Source organism: Dendrobates tinctorius, unplaced genomic scaffold, assembly GCF_039654945.1.
Source record: "Dendrobates tinctorius isolate UK_male_01 unplaced genomic scaffold, ASM3965494v1 ptg000155l, whole genome shotgun sequence".
NCBI lineage: Eukaryota > Metazoa > Chordata > Amphibia > Anura > Dendrobatidae > Dendrobates > Dendrobates tinctorius.
Window position 1 is genome coordinate 6,159,250 of NW_027361822.1, and position 22,251 is coordinate 6,181,500.

Below are 22,251 nucleotides of genomic sequence, written 5' to 3' on the forward strand. Positions count from 1 at the left end.
TTTTTTAAAAAATTTGCAAACATTTCTGTTTTTTTTTCAGTCAAGATGGGGTGCAGAGTGTACATTAATGAGAAAAAAAAAGAACTTTTTTGCATTTACCAAATGGCTGCAATGAATCAAAGAGAGAAAAATTTAAAGGGGTCTGAATACTTTCCCTATCCACTCTATGTACATTTATTCTCAGGAGCAGACGGCTCCCTCCCTATAATAATCTTTACCTGATAATAAAAGTTAAAAAAATAAATAAATCAGTAACCATTTGATTATCAACTGTTCTCATCTAATTACCAGAACGCACCATTTTTTAAATATTTTTTTTATTGAAAAACCCCCAAATAGCGATTTTCCATCTTTCAAATAACATTAGATAATTATACATAGTATAAAACATAGGCAAAGTATCACAACTTCAATTCCCTAACTCACCCTAAACCCAAACATTCCATTTTCATTTTCAGAGCAGTTCTAGAATAACGGAGCATAAAATTCATCGAAGGGATGAGAAGAAGGAAAAAGAAGGCTAACAATTAAGGAATAGCATTGTAAATATTCTATACCAGAACACACTATTAGGTAAGACACGCTTAGCATTATATGATTGCCTCATCAACTGTCCTGATTATGTATATCAGTGTCTCTGCATGGCAGCTGTAAGATACCGGCACTGGACCACCATTTTATGCTGCAGTTACGCATTAAATTTACATATGTTATATTGTATATACATGGATTCTAATTTCTTTTCAATAACAATAGCACACATTTTCTAATTATTTAGACCCCAATTCATTAGTCTGGCGTTTTGTTCTCTGGCCTTAATGAAGGAAGCGCTGGAGCGATATGAGTCTCTTCATCCATTTAATGCATCTTACAACTACTGTGTGGTTTTAGCCAGAAATGTTATTTTAAGCAGTGACTGAATTGTATTTCTTGCGTAATTTATGTCATTATTGGGCTTGCTTGACCACACACTGTTGGAACACTGCCCACTTTGCAAAAACTGGTTTAAGCTGGGAATAAAGTAAAAATGGCAAATGTCACAAAAGTGTTGCACAATTAAAAATTGTGCAACATTTACAGCAATTTTATACTAGAATTTTGGTGTAAGCTGCTTGGCAAATCAGGGCCCTAGTACCATGAATTGCTTTTCTTCTTTAAGATGTGTGACTTCACTTAACCATAAATTGTTTTTCCTTGTATACATCAATAAAATAAGCTCTACTTCTCTGTGTGCATTCTTTGATGTCTAACAAGGTTTGATTTCACTGCAAAAGATTTCCCACAAAGTGAACATGAAAATGGTTTCTCCCCAGTGTGAGTTCTCTGATGTCTAACTAACTCTGATCTGTCGTAAAAACATTTCCCACATTCTGAGCATAAAATTGGCTTCTCTCCTGTGTGGCTTCTCTGATGTCTAACTAGATTTGATTTCTCAATAAACTGTTTTCCACACTCTGGACATGAAAACGGTTTTTCCCCTGTGTGAGTTCTCTGATGTATAACAAGATAGGATTTCTGGTTAAAGCATTTCCCACATTCTGAACATGAAAATAACTTCTTCCCTGTGTGAGACTTCTGATGTCTAACAAGATCTGATTCGTCATTAAAATATTTCCCACATTCAGAACATGAACATGGCTTCTCAACTGTATGACTTCTCTGATGCGTAACAAGATTTGTTTTCTGGTTAAAACATACCCCACATTCTGAGCATGAATATGGCTTCTCTCCTGTGTGAATTCTCTGATGTGTAACAAGAGTTGATTTTTCATTAAAACATTTCCCACATTCTGAACATGAAAATGGCTTTTCCTGTGTGTGAATTCTCTGATGCCTTACAAGTTTGGATTTATCGCCATAACATTGCCCACATTCTGAACATGAATGTGGCTTCTCTCCTGTGTGATTTCTCTGATGGTTGACAAGATATGATTTCTCTTTAAAACATTTCCCACATTCTGAACATAAATATGGTTTCTCCTCTGTGTGAGTTCTCTGATGTTTAAGAAGAATTGATTTCTGAATAAAACATTTCCCACATTCTGAACAAGAAAATGGCTTTTCCCCTGTGTGAGTTCTCTGATGTGTAGCAAGAACTTGCTTCCCTGTAAAACATTTCCCACATTCTGAACAAGAATATGGCCTCTCTCCAGTGTGAGTTTTCTGATGTGCAACTAAAACTGATTTTTGTGTAAAAAATTTCCCACATTTGAGACATGAATACGGCTTCTCCCCTGTGTGACTTCTCTGATGTGTAACAAGATTTGTTTTTCGACTAAAACATTTTCCACATTCTGAACACAAAAATGGCTTTCCATCTATGTGAACTATTTGATGTTCAGCAGTCCTTCTGTGACTTTCAATTAGTATATTGGTCTTTGATGAAGCAGGATATAGATTTTTGCTATGAAAGGCTTGAGTTGTATCTGGGTTAACTGCATGTTTTTCATATGTATCACGTGTGAGAACGTGATCTTTTGCTGGAAAATCTGAAACTATCGGATGTCCTCCAAAGCTACTGGTACAGTTACCTGCCAAAATAAAATTGAGCTAGTTATTTTTCGTTATCACTGCCTTGAAATTCTATTAATATTTATATATTTTATAACATTCCCATACCAATTGTAATACAATTCAATTATTGAATGAAGACCACAAAGTAGGGACTAATAAATTATTGTTAGGCCACAAAATTTAAATTTTTCACTAGTCTGTTGAAGCAGTCATCTCCATAGTTTCATGTTTCACTGTGTGTGTGTCAACAAACATTTCCAGTTACAAGGAAGTTACAAGGAAGTCAGTTTCATTTGGTGGCGTCCATCCTGTACCCTCTCTGAAAGTGTTATGCAGTGTAATACAAAACAGAAGTTTTGGGAGGATCAGAATGGTTATGAACAAATAAGCCATGGATGCTGGGCCGACTTTAGGGGCCCCAGCTCATCCAGTGGCCGCTATGGGGCCCCTGAGTAAGAGGGGCCCGGCGCCGCCACCTCCCCACATCGTGCATTCAGCTTATCGGCATCATAGATGTCAATACAGTTGAAAGCAGTGATGGAGGACAGCGTCACGTGACATTCCCTCTCCCATCACTCCCCCTCTGCATGTGACTCAGCGTGTTTCAGCAGTGGAGCTGCTGAGACGCTGAGACGCTCCGCAGAAGTCAGCAGCTGGGGAACGAGGAGGAGAGGAAAGTATTGTGTGTGTGTGTGTGTCTGCTGCACTATACTGTGTGTGGGGGCTGCACTATACTGTGTGTGGGGGGACTGCATGATACTGTGTGTATGTGGGGGGCCTGCATTATACTCTGAGGGGGCTGCATTATACTGTGTGGGGGGCTGCATTATACTCTGAGGGGGCTGCAGTATACTCTATCAAGGACCATGGGGAGTGCATTTTACTATATGTATTATATGTACTATATATTACTTCCTGCACAAATGATTAAGCCCTCTTAGGGTGAAATGCGTAGGAAATTGCTCCCCTCCATACGCCTCTTTATGTCGTTTTTACCTGATGGTATGAAGATTTTATATTCTCAATAAAGCAATCATTATTTTATCTCCTGGAGACGCTGGAAAAATCCTTCTTTATTTGTGCATGCACCATACACCCGGGTCAGGGTGTTTCCGTGCGTCGGAGGTGTGATCAGGAGTGAAGAGGGGTGAGCTGAATACTTCTTGTTTGTGCATATATTACTTCCTCAGCTGGAGTAAAAGAAGGTGCACACGGTCAGTAAATGATGCGGGTTGGACGTTGCATACTTGTGCAGCGTCCAGATGTTACAGCATAGTGGATGGAAGTTCAAGAAATTCCATGCCCACTATGCGTGCACAGACGCCCGCAGCTCACCCGCGGAGACGGACATGCGGTGCGTCTCTCCAGACCGCAGCATGTCAATTTATCTTTTGTCTCCGCAAGATAAATTTCATCAGTATAATGTATTGGATGCAGTGAATCTGCACGGTTCAATGAACACATGCAGATTCACCTGCGTTCAATAGCCGGCAGCGTACATGTGCTGCGTCCAAAGTGCTGCCAATTACTGAACGTGTGCAACTACCCTAAACAGGTCAGGAAACAAGCGTCGAACGACTTCAATATTGTCGATCACACTTGTTTACCGGCCTGAACTCCGCGCATGTAAATACAACACAAATGTTTCTGTGTGATGGTGCAATATGTGAGCATTTGGAGCCCCACTTTAAACTTTTGCTCAGGGCCCCACTTTCTCTAAAACTAGCCCTGCTTGGATGGAGGGCAAAGGAAATATTGTCTTCCATCACAAATATATGAATATGGTAGAGTGTGGGTGGGAGTCAGTGTCGATCTAAAAAGAGTTTGTAGCAGTGCCCCAATGATTTATATGTGCCTCTTAGGCCACTGATTCTAAATCATTTTGTTTTTCTAAAAGTTCCTCTTTTGGGCTTGACGCTAAATTCAGGTGCAAAGGAATTTTTATTAGACCCAGAGAAAAGCTATTTTGTCTTGGAATGAAAACAAAATGACATTAAAGGGGGTTTACGCCTAATTTTTATTTTTTACAAAACAATCCGGCATGTTTTAAAAGGTTGTCTCAAGTTCATCAATAGGAAAAAAATTATGAATTGCTTGTAAAGACAAGCAACTTTGCAATTTGCCTCTTGTTAAAAATCCTCTCTGTCCTCTTGATGGAGAGATTTTTAATTCTATAGTTTACAGCTCATTGACTAGATTACCAGCTACCTCTGTAGTCTCAAAAGAGCGCACATTGCTTGCCGGCTTGAATGCTTTAGAGCAATCCGCATTGGTCTGAAGAAAATTGGATCAATGAATATTTTTAATCGTGGAAAAGAGTCATCATGTCAGTTTTGTCAATTGAAATTTTGTCGCTACAAATTTGTCAGTAAATAAAGTCGAAAAAGCTTAAGTTTTTCTTATGTGGTCAACCAATAAGTTTACTTTGCCAAGAAAAGCTATATAAAGAAATCTATACTGTAAAATACAATGCAGAAATACACCAGCCATTAGGCAGAATTCAATTGTCACAACTCACCTGTGTTGTTAGCTGTAGGAATTCCCTCTTTACACCACTCATCACCCCTCACATATGTATCTGTATTATTAATATGGGGCAGATCTTCACCCTGAAACAAAAATTGAAAAAAGTCACAGACAGATGGAGAAGTCACAGACAGGTGCATCTCATAAAGTTAGTATATCAAAAAGTTAATTTATTTCAGTTCTTCAATACAAAAAGTGAATCTCCTATATTATATACAGTCATTACAGAGTGATCTATTTCAAGTGTTTATTTCTGTTAATGTTGATGATTATGGCTTACAGCCAATGAAAACCCAAAAATCATTATCTCAGTAAATTAGAATACTTTATAACACCAGCTTGAAAAATGATTTTAAAATCTGAACTGTTGGCCTATTGAAATGTATGTTCAGTAAATGCACTCAACACTTGGTCGGGGCTCCTTTTACATCAATTACTGCATCAATGGGGGGTGGCATGGAGGCGATCAGCCTCTGGCACTGCTGAGGTGTTATGGAAGCCCAGGTTGCTTTGATACCAGCATTCAGCTCGTCTGCATTGTTGCGTGTGGTGTCTCTCATCTTCGTCTTGACAGTACCCCATAGATTCCCTATGAAGTTAGGGTCAGGCAAGTTTGCTGACCAAATCAAGAACAGTAATACTGTTGTTTTTAAACCAGATATTGGTACTTTTGGCAGTGTGGACAGGTGCCAAGTCCTCCTGGAGAATGAAATTTCCATCTCCAAAATCTTGAGTATAAAGTGCCATAAAATTTCCTGGTAGACGGCTGCGCTGACCTTGTTCTTGATAAAACACAGTGGACCTACACCAGGTCATGACATGGCTCCCCAAACCATCAGTGATTGTGGAAACTTCACACTAGACCTCAAGCAGCTTGGGTTGTGTGCCTCTCCACTCTTCCTCCAGACTCTGGGACCTTGACTTCCAAATGAAATGCAAAGTTTACTTTCATCTGAAAACAACACCTTGGACCACTGAGCAACAGTCCAGTTCTTTTTCTCCTTGGCCCAGGTAAGATGCTTCTGGCATTGTCTATTGGTCATGAGTGGCTTGATGCAAGGAATGCGACACTTGTAGGTCATGTCCTGGATACGTCTGTGTGTGGTGGCTCTTGAAGCAATGACTCGAGCAGCAGTCCACTCCTTGGAATCTCCCCCAAATTTTTGAATAACCTTTTCTTAACAATCCTTTCAAGGCTGCGGTTATCCCGGTTGCTTGTGCACCTTTTTCTACCACACTTTTTCCTTCCACTCAACTTTTCATTTATATGCTTGGATACAGCACTCTGTGAACAGCCAGCTTCTTTAGCAATGACCTTTTGTGGCTTACCCTCCTTGTGGAGGGTGTCAGTGACTGCCTTCTGGACATCTCTCAAGTCAGCAGTCTTTCCCATGATTGTGGAGTCTACTGAAGCAGACTAAGGGCCCTTTTTAATAGCTTAGGAAGCCTTTGCAGGTGTTTTTTTGTTAATTATTCTAATTTACTGAGATAATGACTTTTGAGTTTTCAATGGCTGTAAGCCATAATCATCAATATTAACAGAAATAAACACTTCAAATACTGTAGATCACTATGTTTATAATGACTATATAATATATGAGTTTCACTTTTTGTATTGAAGAACTGAAATAAATTAACTTTTTGATGATATTCTAATTTTGTGAGAAGCACCTGTATATGATCAGCTCTAATCCTGCCATCTCCACCATTCTTATTACAAAAGTATAAAACAAGACTGAGCACAAGACCTTCATAGACGTCTACACATCTTAATGGAGATGTCATGACACCTGTCCATCTACCTGATGATCCTGAGGAACATTGGGATTTTTTTGGTTACAGTCCTGTGGAAGAAGAGGACGGGGACATCTCTCTGGTGTTGTCCCCTCACTGGATAGAACTGGAGGAAACACATACAGGGACTGAATTCATTCTTTACATACAGATAATTATAGGCCGTGTGTATTTAGTCCTGTCTATTACCTGGTGATGTGAGCGGCTGGGGAACCTCCATCATGACGTCCTTGTACAGATCTTTGTGTCCTTCTAAATACTCCCACTCCTCCATGGAGAAATAGACGGTGACATCCTGACACCTTATAGGAACCTGACACATACAATGATCCCATCATCCCCCGATCCCTTCATAGCGTTACTGTATAATGTCCCAGCATTCCCAGCAGTGTCACCTCTCCAGTCAGCAGCTCAATCATCTTGTAGGTGAGTTCTAGGATCTTCTGGTCATTGATGTCCTCATGTATCAGGGGGTGAGGTGGAGGCCTCGTGATTGGGCTCAGGGGTCTTCCCCATCCCTCAGACACAGGGGCCTGACAGCGCCCCCTAGAGGTCTTCTTCACTACTGTGTAATCCTGGTTATGGAGAGACACATTAATAAACCTCACTACAGACATTTCCAGAGTCCTCACCTCTCCAGTTCTGTCCATCTGTTATTCCCATAGATAAGAATGATGTAATGTGACGTCATCAGAATCTCTCACCTCTCCAGTAAGCCGGAAGAGGATCTCTAGGGTGAGGTGTAATATCCTCTCTGCCATCTTGTCCCTATCCATCCTTGTAGGGTCACTCAGGAGAATTCTCTTATATAGAAGATCTCCACTGAGAGGATCCGATATTGTAGGGACCTGAATGGGGAGAAGATGACGATGTAACATCATAAAGATCCCATGTAAGAAATCTCTGGAGCTGTTACCGGCTTCACATGATCACTACATCCAGTCATGGCCCCGTCCTGCCCCCGGTATAACACACAGTCCCATTATAGTCACATACAGAGATTTATCACAGGCTCAGCACTGAGGGGGTTAATGTCCGCTGCCCCCTGTGCAGCCCAGTAATGGGGAATCTCCAGCCCCTACCTCCACCTGCAGAGGGCGCTATCTCCGGGAATGGAGGGGTTACTGCCCCCTGTGCAGCCCAGTAATGGGGAATCTCCAGCACCTACCTCCACCTGCAGGGGGCGCTATCTCCGGGAATGGAGGGGTTACTGCCCCCTGTGCAGCCCAGTAATGGGGAATCTCCAGCCCCTACCTCCACCTGCAGAGGGCGCTATCTCCGGGAATGGAGGGGTTACTGCCCCCTGTGCAGCCCAGTAATGGGGAATCTCCAGCACCTACCTCCACCTGCAGGGGGCGCTATCTCCGGGAATGGAGGGGTTACTGCCCCCTGTGCAGCCCAGTAATGGGGAATCTCCAGCACCTACCTCCACCTGCAGAGCCGCACACCACATATATGGCTGCTCTGTGCGCACAGGACCTGGGATGAGGTCACAGGAGGGGAGGAGTCAGCGGTCACATGATCAGGGGCCTCAGTGTATGGAAGAGGTAGACTAGAATGGATGCTAGAGTGTATAGGCTCCTTCCCGGTTTGAAGTCAGTTCTGTCACGTGCTTCGGTTTCCTCAGAGCCCAATTAATCATAGTAGAAGGCTGTGACGCGCGGGCTCCATCAGTGAGAAGTTGCAGGTGTAAAGGACCAAAGTGTGAGGTCCTCAGAGTGTGCAAAATTTTGGTAGAGATGGGGGCGTTTGAAGTTATAGGATTGCCTGTGTGGCATTTTGAGGGTGTATGATGCTGGAGGGATTTGGGGGGCATGCAATGCTCTGGAGGGAATGCCTATTTTGTATTTTGAGGGTGTATGATGCTGGTGGAGTTCATCTGTGAGATTTTGGGGGGGTGTACGATGCTGAGGGGATGCCTGGGTGGCAATTGGACTGTCCAGGTCATAATACCTCCCAACTTTTGAAGAACACCGCACTACAGCAAATTTTGGCCACATGCCAATCCTCGCACATTTACCATTTCATTCTCCCCCACCAGTCAGAGATGTCAGAGGGGTGGTGGTAGTGAGGGAAATTCAGCAGACGCCCAAGACCGCAAGCCGTAAACACAAATCTGGGTCTGTCCGCTATATCCGGGACAAGTGGGACAAGAGATGAGCTGATCAGTTCATGGGTCTACGGTAGAGATGAGCAAATTTGTTCGGATTCGGTTCCAAATACGATCGGCATTGAATATTGTTTATGCATTGTCAAACACAGCTGAACGTCATTAGATACAAACACATGGGCCGTGCACACAGTGAACAAGTCTGTGGGACAGTGTTCACCCCACCAAAAGACTGAAACACAGTTTGTATTTAATTGGTTTCTTGTTTTTGCAATATTAGGTTGGTTTCCACCCCTCCCTTGTGGGCCATGCACATACAAGCCGTCCTCTGCAGCGTGTCCACATCAGACATTACCTGTATGAATCCTGCTCATATAGATACTATACACATGATCAGGTTTTTAAATACATCAGTTAGGGACTGCTCTGATGTGGGTTACCTTGACGTTTGGTAGAGTGGCTTAGTATACATTTTTTTGCAAAAAACGTACCAAATACCCTGCTTTTTATCATCTTTTTACTAGCACTTGCTGTTTACTGTAACTTTTTTACAACAGAGTATTTTATATGTTTGTTTTACTAATAATAATAATTTTTTTTCTATAGCGCCAACATATTCCGCAGCACTTTACATTATAGAGGGGACTTCTACAGACAATAGACATTACAGCATAGCAATAAACACCTAGATCAAAACAGATGCCAATAGGAATGAGGGCCCTGCTCGCCAGCTTACAATCTATAAGAGAAAAGGGGAGACACGAAAGATGGATGGTAACAATTGTTTTTACTGTTTGGACCATCTTTAGTGTAAGAATCGGGGGTCCTGTTGCTGCATGAACCAGTTAACAGTCTAAATATGTAACAGTACAGACACAGAGGGCTATTAAATGCAAAAAGCATGTGAGAACATGATGCGAGGAACCTGGATATGGTACAAATTTTGAAATAAGCCACACAGGAATATTTAGGTTAGTGCGTTGAGTCGATAGGCCAGTCTGAACAATTGCGTTTTTAAGGCACGGTTAAAACTGTGGGGATTGGGGATTAATCGTATTAGCCTGGGTAGTGCATTCCAAAGAATCGGCGCGGCACGTGAAAAGTCTTGGAGACGGGAGTGGGAGGTTCTGATTAATGAGGATGTTAACCTCAGGTCATTAGCAGAATGGAGATCGAAAAATATTCAGGATTGAGAGTCCTCAGTAGTTGATACCTTTTAATGGCTAACTGAAAAGATGGTAACACATAGCAAGCTTTCAAGACTACTCAGGTCTCTTCATCAGGCTAGTCTAATACAAAATCTGAAGTCACATATTTATGCACAATACAGCCTAGAAAAAATGCAATAGATAAGACAAGTGACGTGAAGCAGAACTATCAATATGGGAGAGGGAGAAACATAAATATAAACATTGGACCAGTTCATAGATAAGGAGTCCGGATGTTTTATGGTCCTCTGATTGGGGTCTAGTTCTGTGTTGTGATGCCCCCACAAGGTTTTAAAAGGAAATTCCTTAATTGATGTAAAAAGACATAAATCCATGCGACACATTCATTCCAGCACTGAGAGTGTCAAAGGTCGTCATAAATTTGTACTCCCAAACTCGTCTCTCTCTCTGAGAATTGAAGTTACCTTTCAATACCAGTAATTTCATATCCACGTTGCTGTGATCAGGGATACAGAAATGTTTTGCCACAGGTAGATCCATTCTTTTTTCTCTTATTGTGTGACGATGAGCATTCATCCTTGTTCTAAGCTTTTGCCCTGTCTGGTCCAATGTTTATATTTATGTTTCTCCCTCTCCCATATTGATGGTTCTGCTTCACGTCACTTGTCTTATCTATTGCATTTTTTCTAGGCTGTATTGTGGATAAATATGTGACTTCAGATTTTGTATTAGTCTAGCCTGATGAAGAGACCTGAGTAGTCTCGAAAGCTTGCAATGTATTACCATCTTTTCAGTTAGCCATTAAAAGGTATCAACTACTGAGGACTCTCAATCCTGAATATTTTTCTATCTACTGGCTAACACGGTACAAAGATATACATCTTTCCTGTATCTCATGGAGATCAGCATCCAACACTGCGGAGACACCATCACATGTTTCTCAACGCAGTGATTCTAGAGCAATGCCCCCATCCCTTATGGGAAATATGCAAAAACATGCAAAACACAAGCCGCGGAGACACCATCACATGTTTCTCAACGCCAGCAATGACTAGCCAGGTCTTACCACGGGAAGGGCAGTCTCCCATGAAGGAAACCACCTATGCCAAAACATGGTATCCATCCACAGACAGCTGTTTCGGGGTATTGCCCCTCATCAGTGTGGAGTAGGAAAATGGCTAGTAGGAGCAATACCTAGTAAAAGACTGTGAAAAATGAGGATGAATGAACTCATGGAGATCAACATCCAACACTGCGGAGACACCATCACGTTTCTCAACGCAGTGATTCTAGAGCAATGCCCCCACCCTTATGGGAAATATGCAAAAGCATGCAAAACACAAGCCGCGGAGACACCATCACATGTTTCTCAACGCAAGCAATGACTAGTCAGGTTTTTCCCCGGGAAGGATCAACCACAGGAAGGGCAGTCTCCAATGAAGGAAACCACCTATGCCAAAACATGGTATCCATCCACAGACAGCTGTTCCTTTTTTTTTTTTTTTTAAACCATTTAGGTTAGTTATAAACAACTCAATATAAGCTCATCAACTTAAACGTCGTAGTTTCAACTCTCAGCATCATGGTTCATATTTATTTTAGTATAACAAACCAAGGGTATACACAAAGACATCCTAAACATCAATAAACATCACTAAAATTCACTGATATTTGATCAGGTGCTGCCATTTTTTAAATTTCCAGACACCCTCTGCATCAGAACCACCACCGCCTTCGCTGTCTAATTTATAAATCAAGTATAATCTAGACAGGATCAGCCTGACACACTTATTCACAGATACATGCTTCTCTTTAAAAATTCCTAAATTCATCACATCCCACAAACTCTGCATCACAGAAGTCATAATTAACCATAGGATTCTATTTTTCACACGACATATGCACCAATTCCAAACATTGCAACACGCCAGTCAATAAAACTCACACCCGCTAACTCCTTACACAACCCACCTACACACTTCCACACACTGCACGCGTAATCACAGTCCCACATAGTATGCCACACAGTCTCACATCCACCACATCCTTCCCTCGGGCACACATCCGTTCTGGTCAGACCTCGTCTCTTCTGAACCTGTCGCACAGGCAAAATATTGTGCAAGGACATCCATACAATATCCTTTTGTCTATTAGACATCCCATGCATTCCCAAACTCTTCCATGCAACCGAAAATTCATTCCCTCTCAACCCACAATATTACATTCCACATCATTCTTACATATTATTTTCATCACATTCTTAGCCATTCTAAAATCATTCATCGGCACACTCAGTAAATCATGCTTCCTCACAAACTTCTCAATCACCTCATACCACGACCGGACACTGGAAAGCAACAGGCACTCTAGCATCCCTCTTTCTCCAACATAAGCCATATAACATCCAACCAGCTGAATAACTTGCCATGTACGCTCCCTTATTTCCTTTATTCAGCAAAATAACAACAGTTTTGATATACTGAAGCCCCAGAAAAATCTCAATGTTTGGAAAGGCCATGCCACCATGGTGACACGCCTTGAAAAGACTCTCTCTCTTAAGTTTCTCTATTTTACTGCTCCAGAAAAAAGTAAAAACTAACTTTTCCACTCTTTTTATTTTCCTACATGATGGTGGAAAAACTGTTGCAATAAAAAGCAAAATCGGAAGAATCACCACCTTTATGACCAAAATCTTACCACTCAAGGTCAAGTCTCTCAGTCGCCAAAAATTTAACTTCCTCTCTATGCGCAATCCACACTCCTCCCAGCTCTCCTTACCTTCCAAGTCCTTATTAAATAATACTCCCAGCACTTTGATAGCACCCTCCTCACACTTTACCCCCTCCATTTTAACACTGTCATCCCCAAAACATTTAAAACTGCATTTATTCCAATTCACTCTAAAGTCAGATGCACCACAGAAAAACTCCAGGAGCAACTTAACCCTACTCATAGACGCAACACTTTCACTCACAGCCACAACATCATATATCCAAGAACTTTCACATGCTTCCCACCACTCCCAGGTACCAACAAACCTCGCATCATTTTATCACGTCTCACCAAGCACAACAGAGGTTCAATCACACATACAAACAAGACAGGGGACATGGGACACCCCTGCCTTACACCAGACTTAATATTCACTTTCTCACTCAACCACCCATTAACAAGAAACTCACTTGACACACAATCATACAAAGACATTATCCCATTCACAAATTTTTGAGGAAAACCCATTCTCTCCAGAACTTTAAATAAAGACACATGCGAGACCCTATCAAACGCTTTCTCAAAATCAATTGACAGAACCATACACTTCCGTTTCCTTCCCATGCAGTCTCCAATCAAATCCCTTAATAACAATAAGTTATCACTCATACTTCTTCCAGGCACAGCACACACTTGATCCTCATCCACAACACTACCAATCACCTCACGCATACGATTCGCCAACAATTTGCTATAGATTTTGTAATCTGCGTTCAGCAATGTTATAGGTCTCCAATTCTCTAAACACTTGCTCTCACCTTTCTTCTGCACAAGCACAACCACCCCCTCTTTCATTGATTCACACAACTTACCACTCTCCCACATATACTTACATATCTCAGTCAAATCAGCACCCAGAAAATCCCACGCCTTCACATAGAATTCTACAGGCAATCCGTCTTTACTTGGAGTCTTAGTCTTTTTAGCACTTTTCATCACATTTTCTAGTTCTTCCATAATTACGTCCTCCTTCAATATATCACATTCTCCACTATCCAACTTGTTCTCTAACCCTTTCAGCACTTCTGAAACAAGACCAGAATCAATCCATTTTGTATCATATAACTTGCTATAGAACCTATTCACCTCTTTTATCACATTCTCACCTGACACACACAAACCATTCCTATCCAGGATTTTATCCATATCAACCTTTCTCCCATTCATTCTCTTAAAAAAGAACCGCGTGCACTTTTCATCTTTCTCCACACTTCCTTAACCAGTCTAAGCGCTTGTTTAAATCATTAAATCTACTCCGATAAATAGCAGCTTTTTTATAGCCCCACTTTTTGAAGAATTTTTTGCAACACACCTTAACCCAATCCCACCACTCCAGTACACACGCAAAATCCCTCTTACATACTCTCCACTCTTTATACTTTATTTTTAATTCATTCATCACATCCTCATCTTCTAACAATCTTACATTCAGCTTCCAAACCCCACCCCCATACACACGGTCATCAATCGCACTAAACACACCTCTCAAACACTCATGATCAGAAAAAGGTACAGCATTTTGTTCAAAATTCATACACAACATATTTTTGGAAAACAACATTTTATCTATCCTGGATGCAAACCACCCCTATCAGCATGGTACATTGGTGGTGGTGGGATGCCAAATTTCAGAGCAGCAGCATCTAGAAGGGAAAAATCAGAAATAAGATTGGATAACTTTTTACCAGTTATGTCACAATTCCCTTCTGTGGTGCAATTAAAGTCTCCAACTAAAACTGTAGGCATTTTGCCCGGAAGAAACAAACTTAATTTTTCTAAAAGAGCCAGACGCTCCTTTTTCCTGTCGTGTCCTGATGGACAGTACACATTAATAATTCTAGACCGCCACCCCCTATAACTAACATGTGCAATTATACATCTACCCACCTCTACCACCGTGTAGCTATCTAAACTAATCTCCCTGTAACTCATTAATATCCCTACACCATCATTCCTATTAACACATGAGCCAGACCATACATGCTGTCCGTAAGGCCAGTCCTTATCGCTTGGCGCGTCCACAATCCCACAATCCTGAAGACAAAAGATGTGAGCATTCATCTGTTTAATATAATCTAGACCGATTGCCCTCCTGAATTTGGATCTAATTTGCCTGACATTCAGGGACGCAATGCCCCAACCAGCTTGGGGAGCCATAACATGACTGTGTTATTTACATAATGACAAACACGCCACTTCCTCTTCAGCCGTTTTCGTCTTCCATTTGGAACTGCAACTCCCCGAATATGTTTACGTCTGCGGGAATGCCTAAAAAAGTATTGGTGTCAGGAGAGAAGACATTCTGAGGGTAACTACGTTCACTTACCGGACTTAAATCAACTTCACCGGGGTCTGCCCAATCCGTTCTGGGCTTCTTACAGGAAGTTCCAGACTCCTCGTCCTCAGAGGACCTCGCAAGAGTGAAGTCACCTTGATCTCGACAACTGGCCAACTCCTCCTCAGTAGCAAACCAAGATACACTGGGGGTATTGCCAAGAGTACCTTCCAACTCCCCCTCCCCACAGACATCAGACTGATGAGGGAGCTCACATTCAACATCAGTAGCTTCCAAAACTGCCACCTCTGGGCTGGGAGACTCCGTTTGGGGCAGGGCCTCCTCATGTGGATCCATGATTTCAGGTTCCTCAATAAGTTCCGGGTCTGAAACCTGTGGAATGTCAACAACAGCAGCAGGGGGTGCAGCCGCCCCACCTGAGACCTCAGCGTAAGACCTAGGACTGATCCTGGCCTTACAGTCCCCATACTTATGGCCCTCCTCACCACAAGCATTACACATAACTGGATTTGTGCAGTCTTTTGCCATATGGCCAGAAGCATTGCAATTCCTGACTGGGATGATTTAGCGAATCCTGCTTTGAGCAGGGGGTTGGACCAGATGGCCCAGGAGGTCCCTTCCAACTCTACGATTCTATGATTCTATGATTCCTGCAAGTTGGCATCTCCTTGCAACTATTCTGGGTATGCCCGAAATTTTTACACCTCCTGCAATACATCGGGGCATCTGGAAAGAACAAAAAAACAGTATTTTTCCCAATTGAAAAATAAAGAGGGGGGTAATGGATGCCTCCCGGGCCTTGGGGATCCATCCCAAATCTCACAAAAAATTTGTACTTCCCGGTCCAGAGCCCTTCTCCATTCAGGACCCTGTGGGAGTACTGAACATAAATGCAATGTCTTTTCAAAAATAAAGCAATGTCCTCCAGGGAAACAAAAGGGTTGTGAATGAAAACTGCAAGTGGGATATCTCCCTTAGAGTACAGCACAGTAAAGGTAAGACCTTCCAGCAAAGGTTTTGCCACTCCATTTTTCAGGGCAGTAAACAAATTCTGGCAAGCCGCCATAGAAGATAGCACCAGTACATACCTGCCTAAACTCCTGCAGGCATATTATATCGGACTTCCGAATCTTCAGGATGTCATAGAACACCATGTTGACCAAATATCCCAGGGAAAAATGCAACTTCTTATCTTCAGCGATGTCAATCCTGAATCCATTTTTGACCCGGCTATCACCGGTCCCAGAGAATTGAAGTCGGACTCCCATCATCCACAACTCCAAGGATTTCCTCCCCGAAACCTCCTGGCTATCTCCCAAAAGCAACGACCGGCTTAAGCCACCGAAGTGGCGATGCCGGAAGGCCAAGAGACAGCACTCAAGGTATTCAGGAAACTCCGCACCTCATCAGTGTAGAGTAGGAAACTGGCTAGTAGGAGCAATACCTAGTAAAAGACTGTGAAAAATGAGGATGAATAAACTCATGGAGATCAACATCCAACACTGCGGAGACACCATCACATGTTTCTCAACGCAGTGATTCTAGGGCAATGCCCCCATCCCTTATGGGATGGAGGGCATGGGTAGGCTGAGACTACTACATATTTTGTGTTTTGTTTTTCTGTGTTTTGAACGTCATTAGAGTCAATGGGAGTAGAAATTTCTGTATATATTCGGAACCGATCATAAGACAATATGGCTCGAATATGTCAAAATCAGGTTTGGGAATAAAAAAAAGAACAAATTCGCTCATCTCTAGTCTCCGGTCCAGCATCCAAGTCAGTGCTACCTGGCAGCTGGGCGGGAGTCTGTGAATCTTTAACCTTCCGGGGTCCCTGGTGCGGCTTTTAATTACCCAGGGCCGGAGCAACGCCATCTGAGCATCTCGCTCATCTCTAGTTGCGACCTGTGGATTATTTTCGTTCCCTCATTCACAGTCAGAGCAGCCATATCTTTTTCATCTTTATGTATGTTCATGAAGGTCATGGCGGCCGTCATGTCCATTCTGCACTCTCGGGGCATGGTCGTTTTGCCATACTTAGATGAGCTTCTAATCAAGGGACCAGCCTTCCAAGGCTGAGCGGGAGTGCACGCATATCACTCTGGATACACTTTGTCGCCTGGGATGGCTCATAAATTTAGCCAAGTCTTCCCTCGTTTCAGCTCAGCAGATATCCTCTCTAAGGATGATCCTGGTGATTCTCCCTTGAGACAAGATCTTAGCCCTTCAACAAGGGTCCTGGGCAAAATGGTGGCAGCAATGTAAGCTATTCCCTTCGCCCAGCTACACCTCCGTCTTCTGCATCATGTGCTTCTGGCGACCTGAGACAGAAACCCATTTTCCCTCAACCGGCTGTACCGCTTGTCCCCGCAGGTCAAGGAGGCGCTCAGGTGGTGGACGTTGTTGCGACCTTCCCTCAACCAGGGGAAATCCTTTCTTCCAGTTCAATGGCTGATGGTCACTACCGATGCAGATCTTTTCGGCTGGGGGGCTTCCGTCACCACTCTGCCGTGGGGCACTGGTCACCTCGGGAGGCACGACTTCCGATCAACGTTCTGGAGATTCGGGCGATCTGGTTAAACCTGCGGTGTTTCCTTCTTCTGGTAGGTCGTCCCATCCAAATTCAATTGGATAATGCCACAGCTGTAGCATATATCAACCATCAAGGGGGAACCCCAAGCAGGGCAGCAATGCGTGAGGTGGTTCACATCCTTCACAGGGCCAAGAGGAACTATTCGGTCATTTCAGCAGTTCACATCTCGGGCGTGGAAAACTGGGCGGCAGACTTCCTCAGCCATCAGGGTCTCGCCTCAGGAGATTAGGCGCTTCATCCGGAGGTCTTCCAACAGGTCTGTCATCTGTCATCGCTGGGGGACTCTGGACGCGGATCTGATTGCTTTAAGATTAAATGCCAAGGTGTCAGAGTTTATAGCTCAGTCTCGGGATCCAGAAGCCATTGGGGTGGATGCACTGGTCCTTCCATTGTGTCAGTTTCGTCTTTCATACATGTTTCCCCCGCTTCTGTTGCTCCTGAGGGTCATCAGGAAGATCAAGGTGGAGGGGGTTCCAGTGATCCTAATCGCTCCGGACTGGCCACGCAGGGTGTGGTATGCGTCCCTGGCGACTACCGAATAGACCAGATCTGCTCTCCCAGGGTCCGATTTGCCACCAGAACTCAGGGGCCCTGTGTTTATCAGCTTGGCCTTTGAATCCTGAGTCCTAACCCAAGCTGGGTTCTCCCAACAGGTGATTTCTACCATGATTAGCGCCCGAAGGCCTCATCGGTACGCATCTGTCACTGCACCTGTAAGGCCTTTTTCTCATGCTGCAGAGATCGCGGGTGTTCTCCTCTCCTCTTCTCCATCCCAACCAATCTTGAATTCCTCCAGACCGGCATGGAGTCAAGCCTGGCGCTTAGCTCCATCAAGGGCCAGACTTCTGCTTTATCTTTTTGTTCCAGTACAGGATTGCTTCCAAACTGCAAATGAGGACTTTCATCCAGGGGGTCTCCCTTATGATACCCCCCTATAGAATGCCATTGGATGCCTGGGATGTTAACTTGGTCCTGGGTGCTCTACAGGAGACACCTTTCAAACCACTGCAGGATGTCTCTCTGATCTACCTTTCTTGGAAGGTTGCCTTTCTTGTTGCCGAGACGTCAATCAGGCAGGTATCGGAGCTAGCCGCCCTGTCCTGTCGAGCTCAGGCTACTTTCACACTTGCGTCTTTTTGCGCTGCGTGCACAGCGCAAACGCGCATAAAAAACGCATCATGCGGTTTTTTGTTTTTTGTGCATGGCTTTTTTTAAAAAAAGCATGCGTTTTTAAACGCTGACTTGCGCATAACCATGCACATGTCAGCGTTCCCATAGACTTTAATGTGTTTTTGGGTGAATTCCGTGCGCATTGCGTGTGCATGCGTTTTTTTGAGACAGGTCGGACGCACCAAAAATACAACAGGTTGCATTTTGTGCGCCTGGGCGCACACTACAAAAAACGCATGCGCATACAAACGCAGTCTCCGTCCTTCTTGCCCAAGGTGGTCTCTTCCTTCCACCTTAGCGAGGACATTGTCCTGCCCTCATTTTGCCCGGCACCAGTACACCATGTTGAGAGGGCTCTTCACACTCTGGATCTAGTGAGAGGTCTCAGAAGGTACATCTCGCGGACGGCGTCCTTCTGTACGTCGGACGCTTTGTTCATTCTTCCTGAGGGTCACAGGAAGGGACTCGCCACTTCAAAGTCCACAATAGCCAGGTGGATATGCTCAGCGATTCAGTAGTCCTACCGTGTCAGAGGCAAGCCTATCCCAGCGGGGATTAAGGCACATTCCTTTCGCTTCTTGAGTTGTTCGGCACCAGGCGTCGGCCAGAACAGGTTTGCAAGCCTGCGACTTGGTCCAGTCTGCATACATTATCAAAACACTACAATATTCACACCCAGGCTACTGCGGATGCAGCCATGGGCAGACAGATCTTGCAGGCAGTGATAGCGCATCTCTAGACAGTAGGTGTGTGGGGTTTGATCTGTTATGTCGGTCCCCCACCCAGGGACTGCTTTAGGATGTCCCATGGTCCTGTGCCCCCAATGAGGTGAAGGAGAAATAGGGATTTTTGTGTACTCACCATAAAATCCTTTTCTCCGAGCCACTCATTGGGGGACGTAGCACCCACCTTGTTGGCCTGACAGCTTGTTCTTTGTTTTGATGTGTTGTACCCTTATTTGATGTTCTCCCTGTCATGGTTTGGACAGGGTTCTTGCCCTGTACTCGCAGGATTAAGTGTATGTGGCCTCTTTCTGGATCTGGGAGGGGTATTTATACTCATTCTTTACAAGGATTCTCTGTCAGCTATACTTTTGCTCTTGGCTTAAGGCCCCGTCACACACAGCGATCTTGCTAGCGAGATCGCTGATTTTGTGACGCCACAGTGATCTCGCCAGCAAGATCGCTGTGTGTAAAGGGGATCAGCGACCGGCCCCCCTGCCAGTTATCGCTGATCGTCCTCGATCGGCCTGGGCCATTTTTCGATCGCTGGTCTCCCACTGGCCAGCACGCATCGCGTGTGGCAGCGAGAGACCAGCGATCAGCGATGCTGGACGCTGGTTTCTAATGTAAACATTGGGTATCCAGGAGCCACAGCTCTTGGATACCCGCTGTTTACCTTGGAAACCGGCGTTTCCAAGAGCGGGGGGTTCAAGAGGTTTAGAGAAGGCGGGAGCCAACCTAACCCTCGGTCTAGACTGAGAACGCTCCAACCCGCGCTCCGTAAAACGAAGATCTATGCGGGTGGAAATGGTAATCAGCTCTTCTAGACTAACGGGAACCTCCCTGGTAGCTAGAGCATGTTTGACATGCTCCACCAAACCTCTCGAGAACACAGGGACGAGTGCCTTATCAGGCCATTCCAGCTCGGAAGCCAGGGTCCGAAAGCGGACGGCATAATGGCTGACCGAGAGGGGTCCCTGTGTTAATGGTAACAATTGGAGAGAGGTGTCGTGTATGACCCGTGGCCCCAAAAAGACCTGCTTTAGAGACATCAGGAACTGAGCAGCACTCAGAACCACAGGGTCACCACGCTCCCAGAGGAGTGGCCTGTCATGAACTCATTTTCTGCTCCACCAGTTGAGAGTTCCCCTTCCGTTCTCCCTCTGGTGGTGACAGGAGGTAGTGCGGTTGGTTTAAGTGGTAGTAATCTGCCACCTGATGAGGAAGATAACGATTGGATCTCTGGAGTATCAGACTGGATATAAGACAGCCGACGCCCTATCCGGGTGCTTGTGATTCAGTCTGCTTCTCAGGTCCTGGACTTCAGCTCTCTTCCAGTCTTCTCAAGTTAAGTTTGTTTTTTGCTAATGTTCACACTTGCACTTGTTGGTCAATTCAGTTTTTTGTGTAATCAGCCTGCCCCTGCTGGGGCTATGCTGAAATTCCACTCCTATTAATCAGTATTTGCCAATCTGCTTTTTGTCCCTTATTAGATTGGCCTCTTTTTTTTTTGGCCTCTGTCTCAGAATATTTCAGAGTGCTGATATAGGTTTTGAAGTCTAGTGACTTCAGGGTTAATTTTGCTATCAGAAGTGTTGGACAATATTTTTGTAGGTTTTTTTTTGGCAGATTGCAGACTGTCTTTCCTTTTCTGTCCTTTTTAGTTAGCCGGGCCCCACCGTTTGCTCAGCCTATTTTCCTGCCTTTGTTTGTACTTTCATCTTGTTTCACCGTCAATACATGTGGGGGACTGTCTTTCCTTTGGGGTCTGCTCTGGGGCAGTTAGTTTTCCTCTTTTCCTGCTTTAGGCTTATGTAGTTCTCCTGTTGTGATGAGGCGTCTAGGACCAACGTAGGAACGCTCCACGACTGCTGCTAGCTGTGCGGTTAAGATCAGGGATCTGCAATCTGCATAGTTACCAACTTCTCTGGTTTTCTGAGACTTAGCTTGTTGTCTTTTTTTCCTCCTCGGTTACCCATTCATAACAGTGGCCCATTCCAAAGCCCTGCCCGACAGGAGGGAGAAGATAAACCCCACCTTAGCCCGCTCAGAAGGGAATCGCGTGGCCAGTAACTCAAGCTGGATAGAGCACTGGCTCACGAAACCCCTACAGGTGGCGCTGTCGCCTGAGAACCTGTCGGGCAATGGGAGACGGGATAATGTCAGGGCAGGAATGGATGTAGAGGCGCGGGAGATGGCCTCTGCTGCCACCTTGACGGCGACTGCAGTGACATCCGCAGCTGAGGCTGAGCGCTCGAGAGCAAACAACCTGCCCTCCAGCTGCTGAACATATCGCTGCAGGCACTGCTCGTCCGTCATTGTTAGCCAGGCCCTGGCGCTATGATAATGTTACGGGATGGTGGAATGCACCCAATAAATAGAGATAAAATAATATAAGAGGTGCGCTCACAACCCGGGCCCACCGTGCAGAGGTGACCAACTGCTGCTGAACAATGAGGGAAGGCGTGTAGGAAGGAAGCCGGACACCAGTGGGTAACCACTGGGCCGGTGCTAGCAGGCACGAACCTCGTTACTTCACGAGGGACGTTCCAGCCGGCGAACAACCGCAACCTGTTAACGTCACA

General features: G+C 44.4%; 1 protein-coding gene across 1 annotated transcript; it reads right to left on the minus strand.

Annotated features, from left to right (window-relative positions):
• Positions 1-628: 628 nt before the first annotated feature.
• Positions 629-8,346, minus strand: LOC141050969 (uncharacterized). The gene is made up of 7 exons (XM_073547732.1): positions 8,261-8,346; positions 7,539-7,682; positions 7,230-7,409; positions 7,024-7,147; positions 6,843-6,940; positions 5,033-5,123; positions 629-2,531 (listed from the first exon to the last, which is right to left on the minus strand). The coding sequence occupies exons 1-7, from the start codon at positions 8,285-8,287 to the stop codon at positions 1,219-1,221; spliced, it is 1,977 nt and encodes a 658-aa protein (XP_073403833.1). The 5' UTR covers positions 8,288-8,346; the 3' UTR covers positions 629-1,218.
• Between the last annotated feature and the right edge of the window lie 13,905 nt (positions 8,347-22,251).